Source organism: Mastigoproctus giganteus, chromosome 4 (genome assembly GCF_048544385.1).
Source record: "Mastigoproctus giganteus isolate SK-2022 chromosome 4, ASM4854438v1, whole genome shotgun sequence".
Taxonomy (NCBI): Eukaryota; Metazoa; Arthropoda; class Arachnida; order Uropygi; family Thelyphonidae; genus Mastigoproctus; species Mastigoproctus giganteus.
The window spans coordinates 24,623,506-24,637,860 of NC_143578.1; the positions used below are offsets into that span (position 1 = coordinate 24,623,506).

The 14,355-nt window shown below is 34.4% G+C and overlaps 1 protein-coding gene across 2 annotated transcripts in view; it reads right to left on the minus strand.

Annotated features, from left to right (window-relative positions):
• Positions 1-14,355, minus strand: part of Myt1 (protein kinase, membrane associated tyrosine/threonine 1) — a 102,880-nt gene that overhangs the window by 63,204 nt on the left and 25,321 nt on the right. For both annotated transcript variants that reach the window (XM_090371414.1, XM_090371415.1), the window contains 3 exons: positions 12,833-12,958; positions 9,222-9,297; positions 9,011-9,133 (listed from right to left, as the gene is read on the minus strand). In XM_090371414.1, coding sequence (XP_090227540.1) covers positions 9,011-9,133; positions 9,222-9,297; positions 12,833-12,958 — 325 coding nt within the window. The remainder of the gene's footprint in view (positions 1-9,010; positions 9,134-9,221; positions 9,298-12,832; positions 12,959-14,355) is intronic.

The window sequence follows — 14,355 nt, forward strand, 5'->3', positions numbered from 1 at the left end:
GCAAGTCTTAGTCCTTGTGTATGTGTGTTAAAGGGCATTTGCATGTTTTGCAGGATGACATCCTAGAATATCTCATGGGAAAATTTCCATACCTCCACCTTTGACTAGCTAACTACAGCCCAGATAAAATAATAAAAATAAAAAGTCTTATGAAGTTCCTCTGGTCATTTATGGAATTCTCCATGACAACATAGTGGTTTTGCTACCTTCCACTCATTTGGAGATGTCAGGGTCCAAATCCTGTCAGAGACTGGAGGAATTCTTAAAGGCCTCTTCAACTGGGGCTGTACGTAGTAGATCTCAAGTGGAGTCAGTGAGGCTTTCTGTTACAAGTTATTCTGGGTTTTTAAGTCAGAATGACATGCAAATTGATCTGTGAACACACTTGTATATGCATAAATATGTGATAAAACCATATAAACTAAACTACCACAAGAACTAGCACAGTGGACAGATGATTCACCAAAAATTATTATTATTATCAATTTATTTCTCTGTTGAGGAGATGCCCCTGAGAGCCATTGGCTAGAAGGGTGTGAGTTACATTCTAAGGTGTGAAGCAGACCCCATGAGCAAAAGGTTACATAGTCCATGGAACATTCACCCTGAAAGGTTGAATACAAAATTTTGAAATACACATGTAATTATAATTTTATATTAGAATATTTAAAAATTTCGACATCTTAAGTTGACATTTAGAATAATGAGAAGATATAGTTAAAATGGATCAAAATTAAATGCAGTTTTGAGCTGAGTGGCTGTGCACTAAAGTTGCAAGAGATGATAGGAGTCGGCAAAGACCTGCAACATGTAAGCGTTGTTGTTACAGAGCTTTTCCGGTTCAATTTTTAGTCGATTGAAGAGATCTATCGTGTTTACGGGAAAAAACCGTCTTAGGCTGTCAAGGTTTTTTAAGTTACTTTGAAGAAGATATCATGTTTCAACATTCCTGGGGCTTCATGATGAGAGTGAAACAAGCCATCAATGCTAGGAGCATCTAATCTTCCTGTTAACATTTGGGCTAATTTGAAAATGTTTCTTGTGTTAATTGTCTGTCTCCAGGATGAAATACTGAGATTGGAAAGTAGGATGGATCTAGAGATAGTAAATGGGTGATTCGAGATCCTGTTCAGCCATCTCAAGAACTGTATTCAATACTGAGGAAAGCTTTCAGGTTGCTCGGTGGGGCAGAGGACCAAATCTGTGAAGCATACAGTAGGATGGGAAGTATACACTTCAAGAGATATACTTTTTAACAAGATCTGGGTTTCTAATGCCGATTAGCTCCTGTTTGACAGTCCAGAGCACTGCATATGTTTTTGCTTTGATGTAATCAAAGTGTTTGGAGAATGTTAGTAACACATTCCATTTTAGGCCAAGGTCTAATTCCGAAGGGCATCACCATGCTTTCAACTCAAACCTCTCCAAAAAAAAGTAATGAACAGTGAAACCTCACTGAAACCGACATCTCCTGCGGATTGAGTACGAGGCTATTACCACGTTGACCAAGATTTTTGCAGCTCTGGTGAATGCTAAGTTTTCATTTATATTTAGTCATTTTATTGGCTTAATTGTTATACTAAATTATTTTCTATAAGAAGCTTTATAGTTCTAGCCAAGCTCTGTGGTTTATTTTTGAATTTAGATAACGATTTTCAAAGTTAATACTTAGTGTCCGTAGATTTTACGTTCGTAACTTGCCACCATTGTATACGATACGGAATAGCGTAAGGTTAACATAAAACTAGATAGCGAAATGTGTAGCACTGGAAATCTGTTAGATTAGTATAGTATAATCAATTAATCAGTAAAATTTATTAATCTTATTAAAGTTCATTGTTAATTAAATGATACTTAACGGAATCATGACCCAGACTATAGCAGCAAAGCAGCGTTCACACAATAGCTAGAATGCTGTGGCTTGCAGGAGAAACAAAGAGGGCGATTCTCTAACACACCACAGTCTAAAACAATGTGTGAAATGTTTGCAGACCTGTCTAGAACAGGACATGATCAAGCCAAGGAGGATGTCTTTTTATGTGCTAGGTGCAGAGATTGAAGAAATTAGGTGCCAACTAAGCATTCTAATGAGAATTTGAGGTGTAGGGTAAATGCCCTCAAAGAAATTAATATGAGGGGCTCATCAAGCTCTCAGCTACCCAACTGAACACCAGAGCTCACTCCTGTGCATCAGGCAACACAGCGGCAATCTCCAAGGCAGAATGCGCTGGTCCCACAGGAAACAGTTATTGTCGGTGACTCTATTGTCAGGGAGATGGAGAATATATCATGCAAAACGGATAGGTGGAACAGGACGAGGATATGTGCCAGGGGCAAAAGTTGATGACGTTGTAGGGCAGATGTCATCTTTTAAGGGCAAAAAAAGTGATATTGTTGTACATGTTGGTACTAATGATCTTAAGAGTAAGAGATCTGCAGATTTACTTAACAAGTACAGGTCAATGCTGGAAAAAAGTTGCCAATTAGGGTTAAATTTGAAAGTGTCTGCAATTCTTCCCAGACACGATAGGAGGGAGTATATGATGAGAGCCTTGTCAATCAATTCGGCCCTGGAGAGAATGTGCAAGGCTCAAGGGGTAGAATTTTTTTCAGCGTGGTCTGTCCTTGCTAACATGAGAGACTACTTCTACAGGGATGGGATACATTTAAATAGAAAGGGTGCAAAAATATTTGCTGATGCTATCGAGGCAGTGTTATGGTGGGTTGGAAAACTTCTAGATTTGGAGGATTCGCAGACTAAAAGATTAAAGGCAGCCGCAGGCAGAGGCAAAAGTGATTCTTGCACTGCTTCTATTGTTATGAGCAGCAGCGTAGAGGGCAAGTTTCTGGGAACTTCAAGAGCTGCTGGGAGTCGTGGAGCAAGTAAATACATGGGATGTGTTAAGGTAACTAGTAGTAAGAAGTGAATGTATACTTTCATGTACACTAATGCCAGAAGTATAGTAAATAAAATTGATGAATTTGAAGTGCTGATCAAGATATCAAAGGCAGATATTGTTGAGATATCAGAGACATGGTGTCATACAGATATAATCAGTGCAGAATTGGAATTTTGGGAGAACAATGTGTACAGAAAGTAGAGACAGGGTAGGAAGGGAGGAGGAGTTATGCTGTTAGTTAAGAAACACAAAATCCAAGGAAGTGCATCCAGTTGACATGGGTGTACAGGGCAATACTGAGTCTGTTTGGTGTGACATAAACACTGAGAAAGGGAAAATGAGAGTAGGAGAGATTATAGGCCTAATGACTCTGATGAGTACAATGAACAGTTGTGCAGAGAAATAGAATGGGCCAGTAAATCAGAATGTCTTGTAATGGGGGATTTTAACTTTCCAGGTATTGACTGGAACTTGTGCATTGGTAACTCGCACGCTAGCCAGACTTTTGTGGATTTATTGGAGCATTGTTTTCTACAGTAACATGTTCAATGGGCAACCAGAGGGAGTAATACCCTTGATCTGATTATCAGCAGTGATTATTCATGCATTAAGAATTTGCAGATATAGGAACCACTAGGTGACAGTGATCACAGTGTACTGATGTGGGATTTACTTAAAAATGTAACTAGCATCAAGGGTAAAGGGAGAGGTTTTTTTTTTTTTGTAAAGGTGACTATAGTGGTTTCAGACAGTTTTTAAATTCTATACGGTGGGATCAACTGATGATGTTACCAATGTTGAATTTTAAATGGGAAGCCTTAAGGGACTTAATTTTGGAGTCTACTAGGCTTTTCATTCCAACTAAGACATACTGTTCAAGGTTTAGGCCTAAATGGATGTCAGATGAATTAATGAGGCTTGTGGTAGAGGAGGAAAATGTATGGGATGCATATAAAGTATCAGGTGACACAGAAGCCTACGGCAAATATAAACTAGTCTATAATTCACAAAGGGGGGTTAGGCAGGCGAAGGCAGATTACAAGAAATCCTTGGAAAAGGATGCAAAGAAAAACAGCAAAGAGTTCTTTACTTAAGTAGACTCTAGAAGGAAAGGGATGAATCAGATTGGACCACTTAACATAGATGGGTTGACTATTGATGATCATGCTCAGGTAGCTGACACACTGAATGAGTATTTCGCATCTACATTCACACATGAGGAGTTATTCAAGCAGGGGAATGGGAGCAATTTATGAAACTCTAACAGGGAGCTAAGTGATTTGGCAATAACTGAAAGCAAAGTGGAGGAGAAATTGTTGAAGTTAAACATAAAAAAGGAACCTGGGGCAGAAGGAATCTATCCAGTTTTAATGAAGGAGGCAGCAAGGGAAGTAAGAAAACTCTTAGCCATAATTATGAGAGCATCCTTAGAGTCAGGGGAGGTCCCCACGGACTGGAGATGTGGAAATGTATACTCAATTCACAAAGGGGGTTCAAAGGGTAATACAAATAATTATAGACCTGTTAGTTTAACTTCTGTTCCAGGGAAAATAATGGAGCCACTGGTCAAAGAGGTGATACAGGATCACCTAGACAAGACAACAGTAATAGCTCAGACATAGCATGGATCTGTTAAGGGGAAGTCTTATCTGACCAATTTGATTGGATACTACGATGTGGTCACAAAGGAACTGGATGCAAAAAATAATTTTGATATCATATACTTGGATTTCAGGAAAGCTTTTGATACTGTTGCACAAATTGGAGTGGTTTGGCATTAAGGGCAAGTTACTGCAATGGATAAAGGGATGGTTGAGTGGGACATGGCAGAGAGTGGTAATACATGGACACTACTCTACGTGGACTAATGTTATTACCGGAGTCCTCCAGGGTTCGGTGCGGGGCCCATTGTTGTTTTGTGTATTTATCAATGTTATTGATGAAGGTATATCAGGCTTAATGTCCAAGTTTGCAGATGATACAAAGGTTGGCAGGGTTGTTAATGACAGTAAAGACAGAATGTTACTGCAACAGGATCTAGAAAAGTTAGGCAGGTGGGCTGAGAAGTGGCAACTGAAGTTTAACATTGACAAATGCAAAGCACTCCATATGGGTAGCAGTAACCCAAAAGAAATGCACCGTGTGGTACTACACTCAGGGAGGTGGAGAATGAAAAAGACCTGGGGGTAATTGTGCAGTCAGATATGAAGTTCTCTGAGCAGTGCAGACAAGCTGCCAGTTTTGTCAATGATATATAGGAATTTTGCTAGCAGAGACAAGGAGGTGATTATCCTTTTGTATAAGGCAATGGTCAGGCCACACCTTGAGTACTGTATACAGGTCTGGAGGCCTCATTTTAGGAAGGATGTAGAGTTGCTAGAACGAGTACAGAGAAGGGCAACAAGGTTGGTGAGAGGAACAAAGGGATGCACTTACGAAGAAAAGCTTAAGTTCTGCAAGTTGCAGCATGTGGAGAATAGGCACCTGTGAGGTGATCTGATCGAGTTGTATAAGGCCTTGAATGGTTTGAGCAGGCTCAATGCTGATGGAATACTTCCGCTTGCTCAGATTAAGAACCTGAGGGGGCATAGATTCAAATTGAGGAAAGACAGTTGTAGAATAGATGTGCGGAAGTTTGCCTTTAGCCAGCAGGTAGTTGATTGCTGGAACAGACTTCCATCTATTGTTGTGGAAGTTGATAGCTGAAATAGACAAACATTTGGAGCGACCAGATGGGCAAAATGGGAAGGTTTTTTTTTTTTTTTTTTTTTTTTTTTGGCTGATACTGTTTAAGCTTGCTCTCTTTCATCATATGCCTCAACTAATGCCAATATTCTTTAATTTCTCCACCCGATACCAGCCTGCTGTCATCAGAGACAAACTGATAAGTTTTTACTTAAACTTTTTGTTTGGTATAACTCTCCAGGTTCTGGAGTAAAAAAATTTATTTGAACAAAAAAAAAAAAAAAAAATTGGAGATGCATCTGGGAATATTCCAGTTTAAATAAGCATTCCTTAGTCAAATAAAACTTTATTCAGATGATATGTAGTAAACTGAAAAACATTACTTTCTGAAAAAACCTTTTTAAAAAAATTGTTTAAAAACTTTAAAACATTACTCTCACACCTAATTTATTTAAAATTTTCTCAAACCATTCAAATGGAATTGCTCTAAATTGGCAAGCTTGATTTCAATAAGCCTATCTCACTAACAATGTAATATAGTTTCTAGAGGAAACTTTCATGACAGCCAAAAATGTAAAAATCAGACTTGAGTAGTAACACATTACAAAGTTAAGTTAAAAGCTATTATTTTTGGTAACTGTTAATTTAACTTAATACTTTTTAGCACCTTGCAATTTTGAAATTTTTTGTTTTAAATAAAGTCAAATGAAAAATCAATAACAAAGAATTGTGGGGTTGGCTCAAATTTTCTGAAAAGTAAATATTTTAAGTGCAGCATGGCTACATAATCTTGACTAAGATTACCAGGATCCCAAAATCCGATATATGACTTTTACTCAAACATTACAACAATTTCTATAAATACAAACTGCAACTATTTTTGCAATACAACCGGTATCTTGTTTGATGTAATGATGAAAAAGTACATCATTTTTCCCTGTGACAGACTGCTGGTTCCTATTTTTAGGAAAGACCTTATTACTCTTTTTAACATAAAATAAAAAGTGATTTGTAATTTAGAATCAATGCTCAAAACTATCAATTTGTTATTTTGTGCAATGGTTAATTGTTTTATCTTTTTTTCAGATTGTGGGTTCATTTCTTTATAAAAATTTACTTTGAAATTCCAGAAACTTTAACATGAAAGATATAAATAACATTAAATTAAATAACTTCAGCCACTTTAGTAGTTTACCTGCAAGGAAGAGTGACAATACTCATCAGTATCCGTAAGCACTACATGTTTCGAAAATATTATATATGCAATAGAGAATAATATGGCAGTATTTTCATATGATACTTATGTGAAATTTTTAGGCAATACTCCCAGAATTTATTCACATGGAACTTTTACTTATTGTGAAAAATACTTTTGTCAATTATTTACATTACATATTCTGGTAGGAAGGTATTACATTCCATTAGCATTTTGTTTGTCCCATCAAAAAGGAATGTATTTAAAAAAATAATAATAATAATAATTAATATCTTATTGAAAAAGGGTATACTGTTAATTTAGTATCGAGGTCACAATTTATAATTATAGATTTTGAGATAGCTATTCACAAAGCTGTGAGATCTGTTTTAACACAAAACTAGTATTAATGAATGTCAGCTTCATTTAGGGCAAGTTTGGTTTTGAGAATCCAGGAATTAGGTTTAATCTGTGAATATAAAAATTCAGAATCAGATGCAGTAAAATGGATGACATATTTATTTGGCTTTCCCTTTTTGAATGAAACTGAAGTTGGCAATTAACTTGTGGATGATTTTATGTCTATAATGCACAAAGACAAAAGATGGATTCAGCTTTCTAATTACTTGGTTTCTGGATATATAGGTGAAAATAAAATATTTTCTTCAATCTAGTCAAAAGCAAGTTGTAGTATGGAATGAACTAAGAATCTTGGAAAAAAAAAAAAACCTGAAACTGAAAATAAATCTTTACAAATTATAAATAAGGAAATCATCTAATATCCTCATTTATAGTTTGGTGCAAGAGTTGAACTATTAATTCCAAGAATTTTAGCAGTTAACAGGAATAAAAGCATTTTCAAAATAGATAATCAATTTTGTGGTAGGATGTAATCATGCAGCATTTCTCTTTCAAATCAGTGCATTCTAATATAGTCTATTGAAGATTCTCATTCCAACTCCCTGAAAATGAGCAATCAGTGGCCATGGTGCTTCCACCAAAATGCTGGAAGTGTATACAACAAGCTGAGTTCCCTACTCCTACGTGCTGAAATTGACTTTGTGCATACTCTATAGTAGAAAGATGGCTTAGCCATAAAAGACAGCTTGGCCCTATTACTTGTGGCTGCTGGTTATAACTCTACTGAAAACTTAAGACATGATATAAGTGGTCATGTTACCATAATACATCATGAAAGCCATCAGATAAGCAGATGCTAAACAAGTAAATCTGAGAATTTTGAAGCAATATATATAATAAAATATATCAAATATGCAAATATTTGATATTTTTTGTTATACAGAGTGTCCCAAAAAGGTGTAGCCAATTTTAAATGTTTGTAACAAATGTAATTTTAATGATAGAAACGCAAAACCTGCACTAAATGTGAGAAAAACAGTTGAAGTTTTTACTTCAATAATCCATTCTTTCCTTTTGCAGATTTGTATATTTTTTGTTAAAAAAATATCAAATATTTCTTTCTATTAAGATTTGAGTTGCTTCAATAAAAAGAGTATCATATTGTGGCAGCCTTTTTTTTAGGAAAAACTCTTTTTCTAAAGCCATCTTGTGAATTAAGATGATTTTTTAAAATTCCAAAATAGGTCATGAAATATTGATTCATTAGCTAATAAACCAATTATAATAACTTCCCAAAAAAGATCTCTTCAATTAGGGTATCTCTAATTTTTTATTTTTATGCTACAATAGAGGACTTCTATCATCAGCCCATTCAGAATATTTAGTGCTGCAGGAACATCATTTCAAGACAGAAGAGGAAAATCATGCAATACAAATTCTGAAATGAAGCTTTTATTGAAATATAACAAATATTTTAGATAATTAAGATATCTCTGAGAAAAAAAATAAGAGAATAAACATTTTTCATTCACATTCACATTTCCCAAGCAGTTTTAGTATTCTTTAATTAAAAAAAAAAAAAAAAAAAAAAAAAAAAAAACTTACTCACTACAAGTGGAAGAAGAATAAGAATAAACAAACGTGAAAGTAATTTACATTACTTTTCATGAAATAACTTAACCAGCTACTTTTTATTCAACCAATTTAACTTGGTTTTAAAAGGTAACTCACCCATCTCTGATAATAATTAGAATACAATTTAATTATAGCACAGGTGGTTAATATCCATCAATACGGGTATTCATAAATTCTGAACATGAACAGACACAAAAATACAACTATAAAATAAATAATTATTAAAAAGACTTACTTTTTTAAGATCAAACACTAAACCAAAATCTCCAAGTTTGCAAATTCCTTCTTTTGAGATAAATATATTGGCTGGTTTGATGTCCAAGTGAATCAAATCATGATCATGAAGATGTTTGACTGCCTAAAATATACGTAACAAAATTACTCAAATATCAAAAAATTTTAATTGAAAGCAGGTGTCATTGTAAAAACATCAATTTTGCATTTACCTGTATTAAGTCTACAAGGTAATTCCAAACCACTTCTTCAGGGATATCATGATTCTGTTCAGAATAATTACTGAGACTGGATGTGGGGAGGGAAAAAAAATCCTATTAGGTATTGTTATTTAATCTAAAAATATCATAAACTATTTTATTGGGTACTATAAAATAAGTGAAAAACAACCCAATAAAATAACAAGTTGGGTTATTTTATTTCACTGGATTTTTAATTCTTAAGAAAAATTATTCAAAAAGATTAAATTTCAAAGAATAAAAACAGAGACCTCCACTTTATATATTTGAAAATTAAATGGTTTACCCAGAGGTGGGAAAAAAAAAAAAAGGATTTCCTACACATTCAATTTACTGAATAACACTGTAACTGAGGGTGTCAACATTTCAGAAATGTTTTTAAGTCTCAAAACAAATTCCTATACTGAAAAGGTGACTGGACTCGTCAGGTTTTAAACTCAGCATTAAAAGAGAACTATAAAGGAATTGCAGTTGGTTATTTGGGGTTCCTTGGCATAGCTTACTTTTGTCACTGCATCGGTTCAACTGGTATGATATGTGATCGCTCTCTTCTGTTTTTTTTTATTTAATCATATACCAACTTGTATAATTGTAGATTCTTGGGCTTATTTGCATGTTGCAAGGGGGCTTAAAAAACTAGAATTCATGGGGACACCCCAATTTATCTTCTGCATGAAAGGGACTCACCTACAATCCTATTTCAAAATGCCTTTATAAAAATTCCTTCATTCTCAGATGGGATAAGAATTAGACTTCTCCAAGTAAGTGGCAGGTAGCCACTTGCACTACAAAATCAAAGATAACCACTGAGGAGATAGTATTTCTAAATTTCTGTTATTTTATTTATTTGTTAAGCCTGTGATAATCCAAAATAAAGTAATGGTGTTTAAGATGGCACTATAAAATCATTTCTGTGAAATGCTCAGATATATTATTTACACCATGATAAATTTATTAAAATATTAAATATTATAAACTGAACTCCTATATTTTAATACTGAACCGATATTAAAAAAATACTGGCTTATTAAAAAGTTTAATTACTTCTAAAAGTTAATTACAGTAGAGCGTCGATAATCTGAACTAACTGGGCAGTTTGGACTTCTGATTTGTTTGGATTTTTGAACTTATCCGATTAATCGTTGCGAGTAACAGTGATTGACATGCCTAACCCACTATGGTTAGTCTTAGGGTGCCCCCTCGCTACTGTTTTAAAATCAGAAAACGAGTTCCTGATTTTAAAACAGTGGCAACTGGGGGGGATAAACGCCCTAACTAAAACTAACCAGAGTGGACTAGGCACGTCAATCACTGCTACTCACAACGATCAATCGGAAGAGGTATCCGCTTATAAATTTTAAGCCAAAAGGTTTAGTAAGTTTAGAAATAAAAATACCGGCTTTAAAATCTAAGGAACTGTGTAATATTTTGTTAAAATCCAGCACTTCTCCACACAATAATGGTCTAGATATGGATTCTCAAAAACTTTGCTTCTATGTGAACCACAAATAAACGGTATCTTTGAGGGATGGTTCATTCATTAGGTGTTCTCATAGTTTTTTCTTCCCCCCCCCCCTTTTTTTGCACCATCTGAATCAAGTTCCAATGCAAACTTTAAAATTTTTTCCTTGTTGTTTTTAATGTCTGTTATGGTTGACTTTCCAACCTCGTAAAATTTTGCTAACAAAGACCCTTTGAAAGTCTGTTTAAAATCTCAATCTTCGATTCAATTATTAAAAATTTCTGCTTCCTTTTAAAAGGCGAAGAAAACTACAGTACAGTAAAATAAAACTCTGTTCAGTTTTATTACGCATTTCACTTGCACATATCATGTTAGTTGTAATTTTTGCATGCCATGTTCTTTATTTTCGATTGATGCTTATCTTTTTTTTACTGTTTTGATTTTACAACCCCCAAAAAATGTCAGTGAAATATCGGATTACAAGATGTGTTGAATAACAGATTATAAAGTGTTATGTTTACTTAGTATTGTACGTACAGGTAGTTCTCGATTTTACAAGTTAATTCGTTCCTAGTATGCACTCGTAAAGTGGGAATTTATTTCCCACAGACATAAGATTAAAAATAGGGGTTACGTTCTCAACAATGAAATTAGTTAGCTAATTAGTTTATGTTTAAACAATGATTGATTTATCAAAAGAAATAAAAATGCAGCCTGTAAAATCAAGCAAATTATAATAATAGAGAAATTTACGACTTACAAATTTTAAAGAATGTTTATTCTTCATCATCATCATCGACAATGCACAATCGTTGATCACTCGTTGGTTTGTTGCACAAGGAGTTGTCTTCTTCAGAAATGTTTCAAGAGGCATTTGTTTCCAAGATAATCTTCTCTTTTAATTATAAATTTCATAATTGTATGCATAAGCATTTTTTAACGGCACACACTAATTGCAACTAACACGATTTGCGTGAAGTAACAAGTTTACGAAGCTTAAAAAAAAAGGAATGAAGAGAAGATTCTGAAAATTTATTTTTGTTTTTTTATAAGATTGAAGATTTCAGTAAAGGGGAAACATATTTCACCATAATAATGTAAAAAAAATCACACAATTCCAGCTATTGGTATTTTTGCAAATTCAAGAAGATTGAGTTTACTACCCATTTATAATTGCTTGCAGTAAGTAACAGAAAAGCCCAATAAACCGGAAAGTGCAAATTGTTTTTATTGTTTTATGGTAGTGACCTCCAGAAATGTGCTTTAGAAAAATATCACAAAGGCGTTTGAAATTGATTCTTATAATGGAACATATGATAACGATGAAAGTGAAGTGCATTTTAATGATTTGAATTGGTAACTAATACAATTTACAAACCATGCTCACAACCTTTTATATGGCCTTAAGGTCATGCTCATGCTCGTGACATTAAAAATGACATTTTAGAGAGATAAATAGCTTAGTTGTATAGCGAAAATTTCAACTTCCGAGATCTCAAAACAAATTACCAAAAAAACAATCTGTTATTGGGTTCACATTACGGTATTTTAATGATACAATGGTGTCGCTCGAACCGATTAATATTGTAAAACGAGGCTCACTGTATTGTATAGCTATGCACTTGGTTTGGAATGCAGTATTTATGAATGTTTAACATTCATTTTTTGCAATTAATGTTCATATTTTCAATTTTGTTGATACTTGGGAAAAAAACTCGTAAAGCTAGATCTGCCTGTATATTAATTAAGCTATATACGTAAACATAAATTTATTTTTATTTTGCTGCCCTGTGGATAATTTCTTCAGATTTCACATATTTAATTCTGTTAATTGGTAAGGGGGAAAAGGTGTAAATTTGCTTTATATCTTCATTTTTACAGCCTGTGAATAACATTCATCCAATTTTCACTTATTAGAATTGCCGTTTAATGAATCAAAATTCAATTTGCAAACATGATCACAATAACCAGCACTTACTGCAATTATTTTATGGTGCCAGCATAAAAAATAAATAATAAATACTGGCTTGTTCGGATTATTGATGTTCAGATTTTCGACACTCTACTGTATATAATAGTAAGTTGTAATATGTCAAATGAATAGAAATATAGGGAGAGGTACCTGGTTTCACACAGCTCTGTTAGGATATACAAATGTTGCCTTTCTTCCCAAGCTTTGATGAATGTTACACAGTTTTTATGTTTTGGAAGCTGTTCATGTTTCTGGACTTCCTCAAGTTTTCTTTGCCTACAAATATATATATATATATATATATATATATATATACTCATCTATATAACTGAAATTGGTATTTTGAAATCAGTAACATTAAAACTAGAAATTTAAACATGCACACGACACTAACAGATTGAAATGATATATTATTATTAACGTACCACTGGTGCGCATATTTGGTCATTCTTAAGTGGTCAATAAAAGAGTGCTATAAAAGTAAAGGCTCATTAGGTTAACAACTGCTTGATATCACCGCATTGAACTCTATGCCGTTTGTGGGATTTATTTGCTGCCATCAAGCTTAGATACTGCCGGCTCCTCTAGAACTACCTCCTACTAGCCTTGGCTGTCAAACTCAGGTGGGATCTTCCTTGCTTATGATGGCTCTACCTCTACTGACACCTAGGAGTCTTTACTTTTACCTCATGGAGTTTGGAGGTCCTTTGACTCCTTATATTCTTACAGGGCTCCACAACCTTATAGAAACCTTACTTGCTGAATCATGGGTATCCTAGCAGTGGGACTGTTATGCTGACACCAAGGACCTCTTCCTTGGTGTGGGATCTTGTCCTCAATGGCTCTTCTGTAGGCCAATGTATGACCATATACTTTTGCACTTTCTATCTTTTCCCTAATCTACTCATGGATTTCCTAAACCTTCTTCAGGGGTCTCTCCCTACTACAGGTTTCTATGCCATACTTTAACTTGGGGATGTCTCTCCTAATATCCCTTCTATGCCTTCCTCTTTTATCCAACCTCTTCCTACTATTAACATCATATTCTTTTCTCATGGGCTTGCCTGCACTCGTCTTGATAAGAGTGCATGCAATCCAGCCAGTAGTTCTTTGAAACAGTAAAGTAGATGGCCTGCCTCCTTGTGGCAGGGACAGAAACTAGCCAGCAGCTTTCCTGGTTTGGTTGCTAAGAGACCAGTCATACAACAGAAACAAGATACCACATCAGACACAAACCCTACCTAATACTTATGACTGGCTTTGCAGAGTTCACACTTCTTTATAGTGACATTCAGCAAGTTTGTGGGAAATGCCTGGCACCAAGTAACACTATATCCCTATGTCTGAGCTATTTGAAGCAAACACTTTTTTTTTTAATTTTCATCTGTGTGCTGTAAAGACTTGGTACTCAGGTTTATTTGTTCTTTGCTGGTTTGAGGTTTAAAATTATCAAAAGTTTATTATTCCAAATACATAAATCAAACTCAACACAAGTAAAGAACAAATAAATAAAACTGTGTACCAAATCTTTACAGCACATGGCTGGTGATTAAAAAAAAAAAAAAAAAGTATTGCTGAAATTAGCACAGAGTTCAGTATGCTAATATCAAGCAGTTGTTAATTTCAAGTACTTTTAATTTTACAGCATGCTTACTGCTTAAGAACCTCCATGT